The sequence below is a fragment of the Myotis myotis genome, unplaced genomic scaffold, assembly GCF_014108235.1.
Source record: "Myotis myotis isolate mMyoMyo1 unplaced genomic scaffold, mMyoMyo1.p scaffold_m19_p_1, whole genome shotgun sequence".
NCBI classification, from domain to species: Eukaryota; Metazoa; Chordata; class Mammalia; order Chiroptera; family Vespertilionidae; genus Myotis; species Myotis myotis.
Genome location: NW_023416313.1, coordinates 117028868 through 117048176, shown reverse-complemented (window position 1 = coordinate 117048176; position 19309 = coordinate 117028868). Strand labels below are relative to the sequence as shown.

The 19309-nt window shown below is 42.2% G+C and overlaps 1 protein-coding gene and 1 pseudogene across 1 annotated transcript; both read right to left on the bottom strand.

Annotated features, from left to right (window-relative positions):
- Positions 1 to 10908: 10908 nt before the first annotated feature.
- On the bottom strand, positions 10909 to 11896 carry LOC118675922 (annotated as a pseudogene).
- A 696-nt stretch (positions 11897 to 12592) lies between these two features.
- LOC118668906 (replication protein A 32 kDa subunit-like) lies at positions 12593 to 15523 on the bottom strand. Its single transcript, XM_036334319.1, is given in 2 exon segments — positions 12593 to 13356; positions 15513 to 15523. Coding segments are annotated over 2 exon segments (717 nt in total). The 3' UTR covers positions 12593 to 12650.
- Positions 15524 to 19309: the final 3786 nt, after the last annotated feature.

The window sequence follows — 19309 nt, the reverse complement described above, 5'->3', positions numbered from 1 at the left end:
TGAGAACAGTGGCTTTGTAATACATCTTGATATCTGGTATTGAGATTCCTCCTACTTTGTTCTTCTTTCTCAGGATCGCTGCAGCTATTGGGGGTCTTTTTTTTATTCCAGATGAATTTTTGGAGAGTTCTTTCTAGATCTGTGAAATATGCTGCTGGTATTTTAATGAGGAGTGCATTGAATCTATAGATTGTTTTGGGTAGTATGGACATTTTAATGATGTTGATTATACAAATCCTTGAACACGGTATGTTATTCCAACTGTTTATGTCCTCCTCTATCCCTTTTTTCAACATCATGTAGTTTTCTGAATAGACGTCTTTTACCTCCTTAGTTAAGTTAATTCCTAGGTATCTTTATTTTTGCGCAATGGTAAATGGGATTGTTTTTTTAATCTCTCTTTCTATAAGTTCACTATTGGTGTATAAAAATGCCATAGATTTCTTGGCATTAATTTTGTATCCTGCTGTGTTGCCGAATTCATTTATTAAGTCTAATAATTTTTTGATGTCTTTAGGGTTTTCTATGTACAGTATCATGTCATCTGCGAATAATGACAAATTTACTTCTTCTTTTCCAATTTGGATGCCTTTTATTTCTTCTTCTTGTCTGATTGCTCTGGCTAGCACTTCCAGTACTATGTTGAACAGGAGTGGTGAAAGTGGGCATCCCTGTCTCTTGTTCCTGTTCTTAAGGGAAATGGTTTTAGTTTTTGTCCATTGAGTATGATGTTGGCTGTAGGTTTGTCATATAAGGCTTTTATTATGTTGTGGTATGATCCTTCTATTCCCACTTTGCTGAGCGTTTTTATCAGAAAAGGGTGTTGGACTTTGTCAAATGCCTTTTCTGCATCAATTGATATGATTATGTGATTTTTGTCTCTCAATTTGTTTATGTGATATATCATGTTTATTGATTTGCAGATATTGTATACTAGCCTTGCATCCCCGGAATAAATCTCACTTGGTCATGGTGTATGATCTTTCTAATGTAATGCTGGATCCGGTTTGCTAGAATTTTGTTGAGGATTTCAGCATCTATGTTCATCAGGGATATTGGCCTGTAATTCTCTTTCTTTGTAGTGTCTTTATCTGGTTTGGGATTAGGGTAATGCTGGCTTCGTAGAAGAGCTTGGAAGTGTGCCTTCCTCTTGAATTTTTTGGAATAGTCTGAGAGGGATTGGTTTTAGTTCTTTGAATATTCGGTAAAACTCCCCTGTGAAGCCATCTGGTCCAGGGCTTTTGTTTGCTGGAAGTTTTTTGATTACTGTTTCAATTTCATCAGTAGTTATCAGCCTATTTAGATTTTTTGATTCTTCCTGATTGAGTTTTGGAAGCTTGTATTTTTCTAAGAATGTGTACATTTTGTCGAGGTTGTCCAGTTTGTTGGAGTAGAGTTGTTCATAGTATTTTTTTTTATTACCCTTTGTATATCAGTAGGATCAGTTGTTACTTCACCTCTTTCATTTCTGATTTCGTTTATTTGGGTCCTCTCTCTTTGTTTCTTGGTAAGCCTGGTTAGAGATTCATTAATCTTGTTTATACTTTCAAAGAACCAGCTCTTGGTTTCATTGATCTTTTGTATTGTTTTTTTGTTTGTTTGTTTTTTGTCTCTATGTTGTTTATTTCTGCTCTGATCTTTATTATTTCCTTCCTTCTGAATATTGTGGGCTTTTCTTGTTGCTCTCTTTCTAATTCTTTAAGTTGCAAGGTTAGATAATTTACTACCAGTTTTTATTGTTTTTGGAGGTAGGCCTGTAGAGCTATGAACTTCCCTCTCAGGATTGCTTTCACTGTGTGACATAGATTTTGGATTGTCGTGTTTTCATTGTCATTTGTTTCCAGGATGCTTTTTATTTCTTCTTGATCTCTTTGGTAACCCAATCATTGTTTCATAGCATGTTATTTAGCCTCCAAGTGTTTGATTTTTTCCCCCCATTGTTTTTATTGTAGTTAATTTCTAGTCTTATGACATTGTGATCTGAGAAGATGCTTTTTATGATTTCTATCCTCTTGAATTTGAAGAGACTTTGCCTGTGTCCTAATATGTGGTCTATTTTCGAAAATGTCTCATGTGCACTGGAGGAGAATGTATATTCTGTAGGTTTGGAGTAAAATATTCTGAAAATGTCAATTAAGTCCATCTGATCTAGTGAGTCATTTAGGATTGCTGTTTCTTTGCTGATTTTTTGTTTAGAGGATTTATCCAGTGGTGTCAGTGGGATATTAAAGTCCCCTACTATGACTGCATTGCTATCGATCTCTCCCTTGATATCTTCCAGAAGTTTTTTATGTATTTGGGTGCTCCTCTATTGGGTGCATATATGTTTACCTGAGTTATATCTTCTTGTTGAATTGCTCCCTTTAGTATTATGTATAGGCCTTCCTTATCTCTTCTTAGGGCCTTTACTTTGAGGTCTATTTTGTTAGCTATGAGTATTGCAACCCCAGCTTTTTTCTCATTTCCATTTGCCTGAAAAAATTTTTTCCATCCCTTCACTCTCAGTCTGTGTGAATCCTTTGTTCTGAGGTGGGTCTCTTGCAGACAGAAATATATGGGTCATGTTTTCTTATCCATTCAGCTTGTTTTCTTATCCATTCATCTATGTCTTTTGATTGGAGCATTTAATCTATCTACATTTAATGTTATTATTGATAAGTACTTGTTTGTCATCATTTTTATTCTTAATGTTTGTGTTTCTTCTTACCTTTCAGTTTGTTCTTTTTACAGCAGTCCCTTTAGCATTTCTTGCATTGCTGGCTTGGTGGTAATAAACTCTCTTAGCCCTTTTTTTTTGTCTGTGAAGCTATTGATTCCACCTTAAAATTTGAATGATAGCCTTTCTGGGTAAAGTATTCTTGGATTGAGTCCCTTCTTTGCATCACTTTGTATATTTCATTCCATTCCCTTCTGGCTTGGTGTGTTTCTGTTGAGAAATCAGTTGATATTCTAATAGGAGATCCCTTGTAGGTATCAACTTTCTGTCTATGTCTGGCATCCTTTAAAATTCTTACTTTGGTCCAGCTGGTGTGGCTCAACAGTTGAGCATCGACCCAGGAACCAGGAAGTCGCTGGTTCGATTCCTGGTCAGGGCACATGCCCAGGTTGCAGGCTTGATCCCCAGTGTGGGTCCGTGAAGAAAGCAGCCAATCAATGACTTTCTGTCTCATCGATGTTTCTATCTCTCTCTCCTTTTCACTTCTTCTCGCTTGAAAAATCAATAAAATTTTTTTTTTAAAAAAAATTCTTACTTTGTCGTTGGTGTTTGCCAGTTTAATTATGATGTATCTTGGTGTCAGTCTTTTGTGGTTCATCTTGTTTGGGACTCTATGTGCTTCTTGGACTTGCGCAGTTTTTTTCTTGCCAATATCAGGAAAGTTTTCTGTCATTATTTCTTCAAAACAGGTTTTCTATTCCTTGTGTCTCTTCCTCTCCTTCTGGTACCCTTATTATGCAAATGTTGTTTTGTTTTGTATTGTCCCAAAGCTCCCTTAGGCTCTCCTCTTGCTTTTTAAATTTTCTTTCCAGTTGCTGCTGTGTTTGTGTGCTTTTTCCTACCTTGTCTTCTAATAAGCTGATGCGGTCCTCAGCCTCTTCTAGTCTTCTGTTTAAGCCTTCCATCATGTTCTTTATTGCAGCTATGTCATTCTTCATTTCCTCTTGGTTCCTTTTCATGTTGGTGACATTCTCATTCAGCTCCTTATAATTCTTGTTGAGTTGTGTGTATTTGTCCTCCAGCTGTTTGAGCATCCTTATAACCATTACTATGAATTCTTTCTCTGACATGTTACTAGTCTCAATTTCATTTAACTCCCTTTCTAGTGATTCCTCTTTTTCTTTCCTTTGGGGATTGCTTTTTTGTCTTCCCATGTTTGGCTGTAATGTTTTAATTGTAGATCTGATTGCTTTGCTACCCAGGTTCTTTTGGGGATGGTGCTACTGGTGTGATCTCTCAGGTCTCCTGGGCTTGGTAATCTAGCATAGCTCCCTACTTGAGCTATTTGGGTTCTCTTGATGTAAGCCTGCGAGCTGGAAAGGCGCAACTGCAGTGTCTAGAAGTCAGCAGCCATGGAGGGCGGTGTCCCAAGTTTTGCTGTCTTGCACCCTTGGTGGAAATCTTGCATGCCCAGCGGGGACTCACAGTGGCACCCAGAAGCTATCTGTTGGGGTGGTGGGGCTCAGGTGGCCTGTGCTCTAGAGAGGCGTGACTGTGGTGTCCAGAGTTCTGTAACTGTGGGGTGGGGAGACTCAGCTTTTGCTGTTGCTGCTTCCGTGGTTGGATACACGTGCCCCCTGTGGCAGCTCACAGGGGCACCGCGGTGCGTTTGCCATCAGGGTGTACTGACGCACGCTGAAGGGCCCTGGCACTGAAGCCACTTGAGCAAGGTGTCTGTGAGCAGGTATCCCGGAAGAGGGTATTCAGAGTTTCTACAGCCCAGTATTGCACCCCTGTTTGTCCAAGATTGCACCTAGCCAGGGCTCACAGAGGCTCCCAAGTGCGCCCTGTGCATTGATGGGCACAGGGGGCCTCGGTAGTTCTATAATTAATTTTTTGAGGAGTCTCCATACTGTTTTCCATAGTGGCGGCACCAATTTACATTCCTGCCAACAGTGTGAACAAGAATTCCCTGCTCTTTCCAACACTAGCTATTTCTTATCTTTTTGATAATAGCCATTATAACAGGTGTAAGGTGATATCTTACTGTGGTTTTGGTTTACATTTTGTTGGTGGTTAGTGATGTTGAGCACCATTTCATGTACTTGTTGGCCATCTGTATGTCTTCTTGGGAAAAATGTCTCTACAGATAGCCTGCCCATTTTAAAAATTGGATATTTTTCCTCTTAAGTTGTATAAATTTTATACAACTTAGTAAATTGCTTTTCATTTTGTTGATTAGTTTTCTTTGTTGTGCAGAAGTGTTTCAGTTTAATGTAGTCCCACTTGTTTATTTTTGCTTTTGTTGCTCTTACTTGTGGTGTCAAATACAAAAAATCATTGCCAAGACTGATGTCAACAAGCTTACTGCCCATGTTTTCTTGTAGGAATTTTATGGTTTTGGGTCTTATGTTCAAGTCTTTGATCTATTTTGAGTTAACTTTTGTGTATGGTGTAAGAGAGTGGGCCAGATTTATTCTTTTGAATTATTGCTGTTCAGGTTTTCCAACATCATTTATTAAAGAGAATGTCTTTTTCCCATTGTATATTATAAATGAGTTGACCATTTATGTGTGCCTTTAATTCTGTTACATTGATCTATGTGTCTGTTTTTATGCCAATACCATAATGTTTAGATTACTATATCTTTGTGGTATAGCTTGAAATCAGGAAGCATGATGTCTCCAGATTTGTTCTTTTTTCTCAATATTGCTATGCCTATTCAGGGTCTTTTTTTGATTCTATACAAATTTAGGATTGTTTGTTCTATTTCTGTGAAAAATGGCATTGAAATTTTTATAAGGATTGCATCAAATCTGTAGTTTGTTTTGGGTAGCTAGTATGGACATTTTAACAATATCAATTCTTCCAATCCATGAGCATGCAATACCTTTTATTTATTTGTGCCTTTTTCAATTTCTTTAATCACTGAATAGTATATTAGCTGTGGGCTTGTCATATATGGCTATTATTCAGTTGAGGTGTGTTCCTTCTATATGCACTTAAGTGCCCATCATATATGAATGCATAAGGAATATATATATATATAATATCCTAATATATAAAAATCTAGGGTCCATAACGACCGACTGAAGGCTCCACCGAACACCAGAAGTCAGTCCTGAAGTCAGTGCTGGTTTGCCCTGGCGACCCAACACTGACTGCCGCTGGTGCAGGTGTGGCAACCCAGCACTGACTGCTGTGGGGGCTGCAGATCAGGCTCAGAGAGAGGCCCAGAGAGAGAGGCAGGGTCTGATCCGCAGCCTCCATGGCAGCTGTTGATCAGCTGTTGCCTCTCTCTTTCTCCCCGGACTTTTCCAGCAGCTGCGCCTCTGTTTCTCTCGGGCCTCTGTCGGGGCTGCTGATCAGCCCCACCTCTCTGATCAGGCCCGGAGATAGGACCAGAGATGATGACTGGCATAGAAACTGACCAATCAGAACCAAATCTGGGTGTATTGTGAGGAGCCAATGGCTGCCTAGGAGGTGGAGCTTTTGACGCTGACTGGCATAGAAACTGACCAATCAGAACTGACTGGCAGGGGAGGGTGGTTGGGGGCAAGATCAGGCCTGCAGGGGAGGGCAGTTAGGGGTGATCAGGTAGGCAGAGGCAGTTAGGGGCGATCAGGCTGGCAGGGGAGGGCAGTTGTGGGAGAGATCAGGCCAGCAGGGGAGGGCAGTTGGGGGCGAGATCATGCCGGCAGGGGAGGGCAGTTAGGGGCGATCAGGCGGGCAGGCAGAGGGGTTAGGGGCAATCGGGCAGGCAGAGGCAGTTAGGGGTGATCAGGCAGGCAGGCAGGTGAGCGGTTAGGAGCCAGTGGTCCCAGATTGTGAGAGGGATGTCCGACTGCTGGTTTAGGTTGGATCCCATCCCCAAGGGGTCCCCAATTGGAGAGGGTGCAGGCTGGGCTGAGGGAACACCTCCATGCATGAATTTTGTGCACCAGGCCACTAGTACTTATATATAAAACTAAGCCATAAAAAATAATGAAATCTTGCCATTTGTGACAACATGAATGACCTAGAGGATATTATGCTAAGTGAAATAAGTGAGAGAAAGATAAACTTATATGATGCAGCAGAAGCAATTCTAAGATGGAAGTTCATAGCAATAAATGCTCACATCAAGAAACAAGAAAATCTCAAATAAACAACCTAACTTTACAAATACTGTATTATTTCACTTATAGTAGAATTTGAAAAACTAAACAGATGAAAGAACAAAACAAATAGACTCATAGACAAAAACAAACTAATTGTTGCCAGAGGGTTAAGTGGTGAGAGGATGGGTGAAGGGGATTAATAAGTACAAACTCAACAAAATAACAAAGCAACCAACTGAATGGGAGAAGATATTTGCAAACAACAGCTCCCAGATATGTTATTTATTTATTTTTATAAATATTCACCGTTGAAAGTATTACATATGTCTCCCTTATCCCCCATTGACCCCCTCCTGCCCCTCCATCCCCCTAGGACAGTGGTCAGCAAACTCATTAGTCAACAGAGCCAAATATCAACAGTACAATGACTGAAATTTCTTTTGAGAGCCAAATTTTTTAAACTTAAACTGTACAGGTAGGTACATTTTTATTAACTTAATTAGGGTACTCCTAAGCTGGCCTTTGCTAAAAACGTCCTCAATCTGATTGAGGTACGTTCACTGAGGTCGACCCCTTCCAACTCTCCCATCCACACTTGTCTTGTATACTTGTTTCAGATAGACGAGTGTGGATGGGAGAGTTGGAAGGGGTCAACCTCAGCGAACATACCTCAAAACAGTGTACCTCCCTCGGGCTGCATATACCGTGGCCCTCCTGTGCCATGTCTCCCGTCGCCCGAATGACCGACACCCCCCACTTCTTCTAATGCCACTTCTTCAAAATAGACTCGCCCAGGCCGAAAACCAACTTCTGCGCATGGGCCACTAAGTTTCAATCACACTGTAGGTGTGCGCCACACATGGTATTTTGTGGAAGAGCCACTCTCAAGGGGCCAAAGAGCCGCATGTGGCTCTCGAGCCGCGGTTTGCCGACCACTGCCCTAGGCCTTTACCACCCTATAGTCTTTGTCCATGGGCCATGCATACATGCATACAAGGTCTTTGGTTGATTAACTTCCACCCACCCACCCTCCCCTGCTTTCCCTCTAAGATTCTCCACTTGTTCCATGCTTCCATTTCTCTGGATACACTTCGTTCATCAGTTTATTTTGTTACATAGATTCTACATATGAATGAGATCATGTGATACTTGTCTTTCTCTGACTGGCTTATTTCACTTAGCATGATACTCTTCAGGTCCCTCAAAGAAGGACTGTCTCAAAGAAGGATCTCTTTTTTACAGCTGCATAGTATTCCATGGTATAAATGTACCACAGTTTTTTTATCCACTCATCTACTGATGGGCACTTGGGCTGTTTCTAGATCATAGCTATTGTAAATTGTGCTGTGCATACATTCTTTCTGATTGGTGGTGTTTTTGTTTTTTAGGATATATTCCTAGAACTGGGATCAGTGGGTCAAATGGCAGTTTCATATTTAATTTTTTGAGAAAACTCCATACTGTTTTCTTTCTTTTTAAAAAAATATTTTTTATTGACTTCAGAGAGGAAGGAGAGGGAGAGATAAAAACATCAATGATGAGAGAGAAGCATTGATTGGCTGCCTCCTGCAAATGCCCTACTGGGGATTGAGCTGCAACCCAAGCATGTGCCCTTGACTGGAATTGAACCTGGGACCCTTTAGTCCACAGGTCGATGCTCTATCCACTGAGCTAAACCAGCTAGAGCCAGACTGTTCTTTTTTTTGTTTTTGTTTTTTTAGTTTTTTTTTAAATTAAATCTTTATTGTTCAGATTATTACATTTGTTCCTCTTTTTTCCCCCCATAACTCCCCTCCTCCCAGTTCCCGCCCCACCCTCCGCCCTCACTCCCCACCCACTGTCCTCATCCATAGGTGCACGATTTTTGTCCAGTCTCTTCCCACATCCCCCTCACCCCTTTCCCCCCCAAGAATAGTCAGTCCATTCCCTTTCTATGTCCCTGATTCTATTATAATCACAAGTTCATTCTGTTCATCAGATTATTTATTCACTTGATTCTTAGATTCACTTGTTGATAGATGCATATTTGTTGTTCATAATTTGTATCTTTACCTTTTTCTTCCTCTTCCTCTTCTTAAAGGATACCTTTCAGCATTTCATTTAATACTGGTTTGGTGGTGATGAACTCCTTTAGCTTTTCCTTATCTGTGAAGCTCTTTATCTGACCTTCAATTCTGAATGATAGCTTTGCTGGATAAAGTAATCTTGGTTGTAGATTCTTGGTATTCATCACTTTGAATATTTCTTGCCACTCCCTTCTGGCCTGCAATGTTTCTGTTGAGAAATCAGCTGACAGTCGTATGGGTATTCCCTTGTAGGTAACTGAGTTTCTTTCTGTGGCTGCTTTTAAGATTCTCTTTTTGTCTTTTGCTCTTGGCATTTTAATTATGATGTGTCTTGGTGTGGTCCTCTTTGGATTCCTTTTGTTTGGGGTTCTCCGCGCTTCTTGGACCTGTAAGTCCATTTCTTTCACCAGGTGGGGGAAGTTTTCTGTCATTATTTCTTCAAATAGGTTTTCAATATCTTGCTCTCTCTCATCTTCTGGCACCCCTATAATTCTGATGTTGGTACGCTTGAAGCTGTCCCAGAGGCTCCTTACACTATCCTCGCATTTCGGATTCTTTTTTCATTTTGCTTTTCCGGTTGGGTGTTTTTTGCTTCCTCGCATTTCAAATCATTGACTTGATTCTTGCGCTCCTCTGTTCTGCTGTCGGGAGTCTGTATAATATTCGTTATTTCAGTCCATGTATGCTTAATTTCTAGTTGGTTCCCCATCATAACATCGAGGGTCTCATTAGTTTTCTTGTAGATCTCATTAAGTTTATCGGCGGCTTCTAAACAGTTCTTGAGAGACCTTAAAAGTGTGGTTCTGAACTCTATATCTTCCATTGACAATTTTGTCCTATTTCTTTGTCTCCGCATTTTGTTATGCTTCCTTGGTGCACCCCCTAGTGGTCTTTGTGAGCAGTCTTGTAGTTAAGCCTTGATTGTTGTAGCTAATACCAGGGAGGGTTTGACCTCCAGGCCAAGTGGCTGTGAGAATCAGCTGTGTCTGCAGTGAGAGAACTTCTGTCCTCTAGGGAGGTGCTAATCTAGCCTTTGCCTGAGGCTATCCGGCAAATGGCTCTGTGCAGGGCTTGGGTGGGGCGGGTCGCACAGGATCAACAGGGTGGGCCGGAGAGAGCAGTTATGGCGGCTCTCAGTCCCGTCCCCAGGGGCTCTGCCTCTCTGAGTCCCAGCAACCGCTGCAAACCTCGGGGAGAAAGCTGCACTCGCTCTGACCGAAGCCAGATAGTCCCGCTTCTCCCGTTTGAGTCTGGGTCCCTAAAGACTCGCCCGTATCTGGAGCTCAGAGTCTGCGACTCCCTCCCGATTGAAAACGCCAACCGCGCCCTCCAGCCCGCTCTGCGCACTCCGCACCTCAGAATTTGACTTCAGCACTGCGCCTCCTCTGAGTGTCCGTATGCGTTTCTCTTTCCTCCTAGTTGTAGGACTTCCACTCAGCCAGCGTTCCTGTGGTTCTGGGTGATGTCCATTCCGTCTTTTAGTTTCACTTTTGAAGTAGTTGTTCAAGGCAGCAAATTCCGGCGTTAACTTATGCCGCCATCTTGGTTCTCCAAAAATAAGAGTTAATTTTTAAAAATCTAAATAAAGGCAGTCAACCTGTTTTAGTTTTCAATAGGTAGTCAATGTTTGCTGAATGATGATGTCTAAACGTTGGTGAACGCCTAGGAGTGTCTCTTTTTTGGTTTTTAAAAATATATATTTTATTGATTTTTTACAGAGAGGAAGGGAGAGGGATAGAGAGTTAGAAACATCGATGAGGAAGAAACATCGATCAGCTGCCTCCTGCACACTCCCTACTGGGGATGTGCCCGCAACCAAGGTACATGCCCTTGACCGGAATCAAACCTGGGACCCTTGAGTCTGCTGGCTGATGCTCTATCTACTGAGCCAAACCGGTTAGGGTGGCCATACTGTTTTTCACATTGGCTGCACCAGTCTGCATTCCCACCAACAGTGTACTGAAGGTTTCCTTTTCTCCACATCCTCACCAGCACCTGTCATTCTGACAGGTATGAAGTGATACCTCATTGTCATTTTTTTTTTTTTTAGAAACTATTTATTTTCCATCAACCTTATTTCCGTTCCGTTCTGTTAAGAATTTGTGGAAGAACAGCTTAGGACCACTCAGTGGTTGTTCCTACCCATTCAGTAGCCTGAGCAGTGGGAGCTGCAGACCAGTCTTCAGTGGCAGGCTGAGCACTCCAGTTTTCAGTAGGAAACTGCTGAATGGGTACAGAGGGCACCTGCAAGCCTTCAGACCAGTCTGTAACCTCAGGCTGAGCAGCAGTGAACTCAGGAGCAGGAGCAGTCCATTCACCCTGAAATTCCTCCTTGGTCAAAGCCTTTTCAGCAGCGGCCTGCTCTTCCTTTTCAATCTCTTCAGGATCTCTGTAGAAGTAAAGATCAGGCATGGCTTCCCACGGGTGTTCACGGGAGATAGTGCCACGCATGCGGAGTGCTTCCCGGGCCAGCATCCACCACATCAGACCCACTGAGTGAGCCCCCTTGTTGTTGCAAGGGATGGCGATGTCCACATAGCGCAGCGGAGAGTCTGTGTTACACAGAGCAATGGTGGGCAGATTAACGTAAGACGCCTCTGTGAGAGGCTGGTGGTCAGCCCTGGGATCAGTAACCACCAGAAGTCTTGACTCCCGGAAGGCTGCCTGCATCTGGTTGGTGAAGGTTCCAGGAGTGAAGCGGCCGGCAATAGGAGTGGCTCCAGTGGCAGCAGCAAACGTCAGCACAGCTCACTGGCCAGTATTCCTGGACGATATGACACTGACGTCAGCTGGGTTTTCGATGGCAACAATGGCACGAGCTGCCAGCAGAAGCTTCTCCCAGGTTCTCTTCAGATTGATGATGTAGATGCCATCACTTTTCCTTTTGTAGATGTACTGTTCCATTTGGAAGTCAAGGTTGGTGCCACCTAAGTGGGTTCCTGCTGCAAGGAACTTGAGGACATCCTCCTCCTTCGTTTGCAGGACATCAAGGGCTCCGGACATTGTGAAAAGTTTCCCTTTAAGTTACGTGGGAACCGAGAACAACGCCGTATGGAGCCCTCCCTGGGTAGTGCGGAAAGCTCATTGTCGTTTTAATTTGCATCTCTCTGATGATGAGTGACTTTGAGCATTTTTTCATATGTCTCTTGGCCATCTGTATGTCCACTTTGAGAAGTGTCTATTTAGGTCCTTTGCCCATTTCTTTTTTTTTTTTTTTTACAATAATAGAACTATTTTATTAAACATATGGATGTACTTATTTTGTACAAAACACGGTGACATTTCTTTCTCTCCTCTGCCACACGAGGCTACCACTCTAGAACTTCCTATTTACCAAAACACTTGGCAGCAGTCATGACAAGTTGAAGAAAAGTGCAATTCTGAAAGTAACACCACATAGCCAAAATGGGGAACAAAACCAGGCAGAAGTTAGCAGGTTTCTTGGCTAGCTCTCTGCTGACAGACCCTAATCGTACTCAGCAGGTAATATTTTAGGAATAGAGACTCCTGAGTATTTAAGTAATACTGCCCAACTCTATGGCAGCATCCCTCTTCTACTTCCATCTATCCAGATGGTATTATAACTAATAATTTGTAACTTCTTTTAAGAAATTCCAGTTTGGCTCACACACCTATGAGCTGCCTATCTCACTTTGAATTTCAAAATAACAGAAGAGCAGTAAGTTTCAAAATGATGTCAGTTGAGACATTTTATGGATGAAACCTACTTTCTAGAAGTCAACTGTTCAAAACATATGCACAGCTGGACACAACAGACTGAGAAAATAGGTCCTGCTGGAAAATATGTTGGGTACCAATTAGATCCAGTTATTCTGCATCTGTGGATTTAAAATGATCATCATCCACAGTGGAATAGATGTGTCCCTCGTTGCTTAAAAAATCCACAGCTTGCTTGATTGAGGCTATAGGCATGTGTTGAAGCTGATTCTTGAGGTCGTGAAAGTTCAACCCTTCAGGTCTTGGGCAAGCCTTAATCAAATTCAGCACCTGGTTTTGGGCCACAGTGAGGCCATTTGCCGGTATGAGGCTATTCCCACCAAAGCTCCCTGCTTCACTCATTCCGGGATTGCTGATAGGCGCTCTCCCGGCTGAGGGCTAGCTGTTAGCTTTGGTCAGCATCATGTGTTCATTCACTACTTCCAGAATATGTGCGGTGAACTCATTCATCTCCTCCAAGGGCATGATCTTAAAGGCCACCAGGCTTTTTTTGTTCTGAAAAGATCTCAGATGGCCAGTCACTTTCACATACGTTTCTGGAGGAACCACAGTGTTTTCACCACTGGCATCATCTGTGTCAACCCACTGGCGAACATCCATGGGTGCAGCTGTCATGTCATCTATTTTGTAAACAATGTTGGTTGGAGCCTTCTCAGCATGTCTGGTTATCCCCACAATAGTGACCTGTGATATCTCAACACTTCCAGTTCTGAACACTTCATCAACCAGAGTGGCAGAAAGCAGCTGAGATATGGTACAGGGTACAATGTGCTGGGCTCGGGTTCTTGTTCCACATCTTGGTCACGACTCCCTCAGGAAAGACGCTCAGAAGGCTCCGGTCCATTGGGTTAGCCGGACCCCGCAGAACCCTGTTGCGGCTGCAGCTCCTTTGCCCATTTCTTAGCTGGATTGTTTGTCTTCCTTTTGTTAAGTTGTATGAGTTCCTCATATATTTTGGATATAAACCCTGTATCAGATGTATCATTGCCAAATATGTTCTCCCATACAGTGGGCTCCCTTTTTGTTTTGTTGATGGATTCTTTTGCTGTGCAGAAGCTTTTTATTTTGATGTAGTCCTATTTGTTTATTTTCTCTTTAGTTTCCTTTGCCCTGGGAGATGTATTAGTAAACATATTGCTACGAGATATGTTTGATTTTTTTTCTGCCTAATTCTTGTAGGATTTTTATGATTTCCTGACTTATATTTAAGTCTAGTTTAGTTTTTTTTGCATGTATCTTTCCAATTTTCCCAGCACCATTTATTGAGGAGACTGTCTCTGCTCCATTGTATGCTCTTGCCTCCTATTTCAAATATTGAGTATAATAGCTTTGGTCGATTCCTGCATTCTCTGTTCAGTTCCATTGATCTATATGCCTGTTCTTGTGACAGTTCCAGGCTGTTTTGAGTACAATGGCTTTGTAGTATAACTTGATACAGTGGGACCTTGACTTACGAGTTTAATTCGTTCCGTGATGGAGCTCGTAACTCAAATTACTCGAATGTCAAATCAAAAGTGAACGAGTGAGACACATGATGCTGGGCTGAAGTTGTGGCAGTCACTGTGACATTTGCTGCGCCAACTAGCGGTGGGGTATCTGAAGCTGTCTCATAACCCGAATTTTAGCTCGCAACTCAAAGGAAAAAATTGGCCGAGAGACGGCTCATATCTAGAAAAACTCGTTAGTTGGGACACTCGTAAGTCAAGGCCCCACTGTATCTGGTATTGTGATTCCTCCAACTTTGTCCTTCTTTCTCAGAATTACAGCAGCTATTTGGGGTCTTTATTTGTTTCCTATAAATTTTTGGAGTGTTTGTTCTAGTTCTGTGATATATGCCATTGGTATTTTAATAGGGATTGCATTGAATCAATAGATTTCTTTGGGTAGTATGGACATTTTAATGATGTTGATTCTACTAATCCGTGAACATGGTATATTCTTCCACTTGTTTATATCTTCTTCTACCTCTTTTTCAATGTCCTGTTGTTTTCAGAGTACAGATCTTTTACGTTCTTGGTTAGGTTTATTCCTAAGTATCTTAATTTTTTGTTGCAATGGTAAATGGGATATTTTTTTAAAAATTTCTCTTTCTGAGAGTTCACAATTGGTGCATAAAAATGCTATGGATTATTTGGTGTTAATTTTGTATCCTGCTGCATTTCCAAATTCATTTATTAAGCCTTGTAGTTTTTTTATGGAGTCTTTAGGGTTTTTTTATGTACAGTGTCATATCATCTGTGAATAATCCATTTACATTTAAGGTTATTATTGACTAGAGGCCCAGTGCACAAGGTGTTTTCCAATAGAGTGGGTCAACTGGTCTCCCACCTCCCTCACACCCCCCACCAAGGCAAAACTGCCTAGATAACAATTGTCTGCATGAGAAAGATGACCTCCACAGCGTGAGGGAATGACTTAGCTCAGGAAACTGAGGTGCCTGCCTTCTGAGCTCTAACCCCAGTGCCCCTGATGCTGACTTTTGCTCACACAGCTCCAGTCCACTCTGCCCTCCCTCTGCTGGAGCACAAGGTGAGTGGTTCCACAGGGAATTTTGTGCATTGGCCCTTTAAGAGGATGCCTGCATTTCCGGTTGTCTCTCCCTGCCAGATAGCAACCCTGCTGCTTTTCACAGCCAGATGTTCTGTAGGTACCCTTCTCAGTTCTGGTGCCTTCTGCTGAGGGGCCCAGCTTAGAGATTAGACCCCAGAGTTCTCAGTGGCAACTCCCCACATCTGAGATATCTATCTGGAACTTCAGTTGCTGTCTGTGGGAGCCTGGCCAGCCCTTTCATGCCTCCACTCCTCCTAACAGTCTGTGCAGTCTCTACTTTCCATCCATGATTATCAGGGTTCTCTCCAGTGAGTCTTCAGTTGATTATTCAGGAAGTTTTTCTGTATTTTAGTTGTAATTCCAGTTTGGTCCAGGGAGCGTGTCTGTACAGCATACACTTACTTTGTCACCATTTTAAATCTCCCAATGGTAAAGTTTTCATTCTTTTTTTAAGGCCGAGTCATATTCCATTATATACATCCATATCCATATATAGCATAGCATTTTTATCTACTTGTCTATTCATAGGCACTTGGGTTGCTTCCATATCTTGGCTATTGTAAATAATGCTGCAGTGAACATAGGGGTGCATATATTCTTTTGAATTAGTGTTTTGGATTTATTCAGATATATACACAAAAGTGGAATCACTGGGTCTTAAGGCAGTTTCATTTTGAATTTTTTGTGGAACCTCCATACTCTTTTCCATAGTGGCTGTGCCAATCTGCATTCCCACCAGCAGTGAATGAGGGTTCCCTTTTCTCCACTTCCTCACCAACACTTGCCATTTGTGGACTTGTTGATAATAGCCATTCTGACAGGTGTGAGGTGATATCTCATTGTGGTTTTAAAATATTTATTATTTTATTTTATTTTTTTCAATAACATTTATCTCCCCTATACCATACTCCACCTCCACCCACACATCTCCCCTCCCCACAACCACCACACTGTTGTCCATGTCCATTAGTCCTTTCTCTCCCTTTTTTCCTTTTTTTTTTCAATCACAGCCTCCTACCAAACTGTCAGCCTGTTCTCTATATATGAATCTGTCTCTATTTGTCTTGTTAGTTCAGTTTGTTCACTAGATTCCACATATGAGTGAAATCATATGATACTTGTGTTTCTCTGACTGGCTTAATTCACTTAGCATAATATTCTGCAGGCCCATCCATGCAGTTGCAAAAAGTAAAATTTTCTTCTTTTTTATGGCTGAGTAGTATGTAGAAAATTTGCTCTGCTAGTCTTCCGGTCATTCCCAGAGATATCTGTTATATATGTAGTTGTTAGTTATGGTGTCAATGAGAGGAAGTGAGCTCAGGATCTTCCTACTTCACCATCTTGAACCCAAAGCCAGGAGCCTTGTTTTGGAATGCCAATTTAACTTCATAGTGATATGTTGTTTCTTGTGATTGGTACATTGCCTATGCAACAAATTTGTCTTCAGATCACTCAATCACTGCCCCCACTCCTCTTATTACAATCTTTACTTTAAAGTCTATTTTGTCTGATATAAATATAGCCACCCCAGCGCTCTTTTGGTTTTCATTTTCATGAAATATCTTTTTTTAAATATATTTTTATTGAGTTAAGAGAAGAAGGAAGAGGGAGAGAGAGATAGAAATATCAATGAATGAGAGAGAATCATAGGTCGACTGTCTCCTGCATGATGGTTCGAGCCTGTAACCCAGGCATGTGCTCTAGGAATTGAACCGTGACCTCCTAGTTCATAGATTGATGCTCAACCACTGAGCTACACCAGCCTGGCTGAAATATCTTTTTATATCTTTCACTTTCAGTATCTTCATGTCCTTATATCTGAAGTTAGTCTCTTGTAGGCAGTTTATGACGGGTCTTGTTGTTGTTGTTGTTTAAATCTCATCATCTACTCTATGCCTTTTTTTTTTTTTAAAGAGGTCTTTTTATTTGTAACATTTACAAGTAACATGTTCAGTAACATTAACATTGCATAAAAACAGAGATTAAGTGAATATTTCCCTTGGCCCTTCCTCCAAGCCCATGTCCCTCTCCAGAGGTATTCACCCAACTTGGCTTGAAATGTATTCTTTTTTTAAAAATATATTTTTTATTGATTAAGATATCACATATGTGTCCTTATCCCCACGTTATCCCCTACCCCCCCCCCCCCCCCCCCCCGCTCATGCCCTCACCCCCCCCCCGCCCCCTTGTCCATGTCCATTGGTTAGGCCTATATGCTTGCATATGAGTCCTTTGGTTGATCTCTCCCCCTTACCCCCACCCTCCCCTACCTTCCCTCCAAGGCCCAACAGTCCAATCAATGCCTCTCCGTCTCTGGATCAGTCCTTGTTCATCAGTTTATGTTGTTCATTATATTCCACAAATGAGTGAGGTCATGTGGTATTTATCCCTTAAAGGATATCCTTCAGCATTTCATATAATCCTGGTTTGGTGGTGATGAACTCCTTTAACTTTTCCTTATCTGTGAAGCTCTTTATCTGACCTTTAATTCTGAATGATAGCTTTGCTGGATAAAGTAGTCTTGGTTATAGGTTCTTGGCATTCATCACTTTGAATATTTCTTGCCACTCCTTTTTGGCCTGCATGGTTTCTGTTGAGAAATCAGCTGACAGTCGTATGGGTACTCCCTTGTAGGTAACTGACTGTTTTTCTCTTGCTGCTTTTAAGATTCTCTCTTTGTCTTTTGCTCTTGGCATTTTAATTATGATGTGTCTTGGTGTGGTCCTCTTTGGATTCCTTTTGTTTGGGGTTCTCTGTACTTCCTGGACTTGGAAGTCTATTTCTTTCATCAGGTAGGGGAAGTTTTCTGTCATGATTTCTTCAAATAGGCTTTCAGTATCTTGCTCTCTCTCTTCTTCTGGCACCCCGATAATTCCGATGTTGGTATGTTTGAAGCTGTCCCAGAGGCTCCTTACACTATCTTCATATTTTTGGATTCTTTTTTCGTTTTGCTTTGCTAGATAGGTGTTTTTTGCTTCTTCGTATTTCAGATCTCTGACTTGATTCTTGGGATCCTCTCGTCTACTGTTGGATCTCTGTATATTATTCTTTTTTTAAAAAATATATATATATTTTATTGATTTTTTTACAGAGAGGAAGGGAGAGAGATAAAGAGTTAGAAACATCGATGAGAGAGAAACATCGATCAGCTGCCTCCTGCACATCTCCTACTGGGGATATGCCCGCAACCCAGGTACATGCCCTTGACCAGAATCGAACCTGGGACCTTTCAGTCCGCAGGCCGACGCTCTATCCACTGAGCCAAACCGGTTTCGGCTGTATATTATTCTTTATTTCAGTCAGTGTATGTTTAATGTCTGACTGGTCCTTTTCCATTTTTTTGGCATTCTCATTAAGATCCTTGAAGGTCTCACTAAGTTCCTCAGAGGTTCGTAGAAGATTCTTGAGTAACCTTATAACTGTGGTTCTGAACTCTATGTCCTCCATTAGTTTGCTTTCCTCCATTTCTTTCATTTGTGACATGTTTCTTTGTCTCCACATTTTTGGCTGACTGCGAGGACCCACTGTGTCTATAAGAAGAACTGCTGTGCTGGAGACACCCTTATGAGGTAGGACTTGCTTCAGTGGGGCTTTGGTGCTCACTGAGTCTGCTTCTTGAGTGTGTCCCTTATGGATGTGAGGAGTTGAAATCTAGTATCTGACCTGGAGTACCCTGGCTCCTGGATCTCCAAGTCAACCACTGTGTGAGTCCACCCAGCAGGGGCTACAGCAATATGAACAGATTTCTCCTCTTTGTTTGGAGTTTGGAAGTTTTGGAGCTCTCTGATTCACTGCAGTTTGTTAGGCTGCAAAAGCGCAGGTGCCTCCTTTGTGCCACCGAGCACAGCTTGGGAGGGGATGTAAATTGAGTGGGGCAGTGTCTCAGAGAGTCCCCAGGGCAGAGCAAACAGCAATGGTGTCCTCAGCAACGCCGGGACTCCGACTCCGCGACTCCCCGAGTGCCGTGCGCCCCCACAGCAACAATGATCCCTGCGAGCAGCTCTGTGAGAAAGTCACCCTCGCTTTCCGACCCGCTTCTCCCCGTAGGAGCCTGGGACCTCAGGGTCTCGCTGTAAATGAGTTCACTGCATTCGAGAAGCTTGCCCCCTTCCGACTGAAAAAAACCGCACACCAATGTGCAGCAGCCTCGCACGTGCCTCCGTACCTCTGTTCTTGGAGCCTCTCCCCTCCTACTCGGT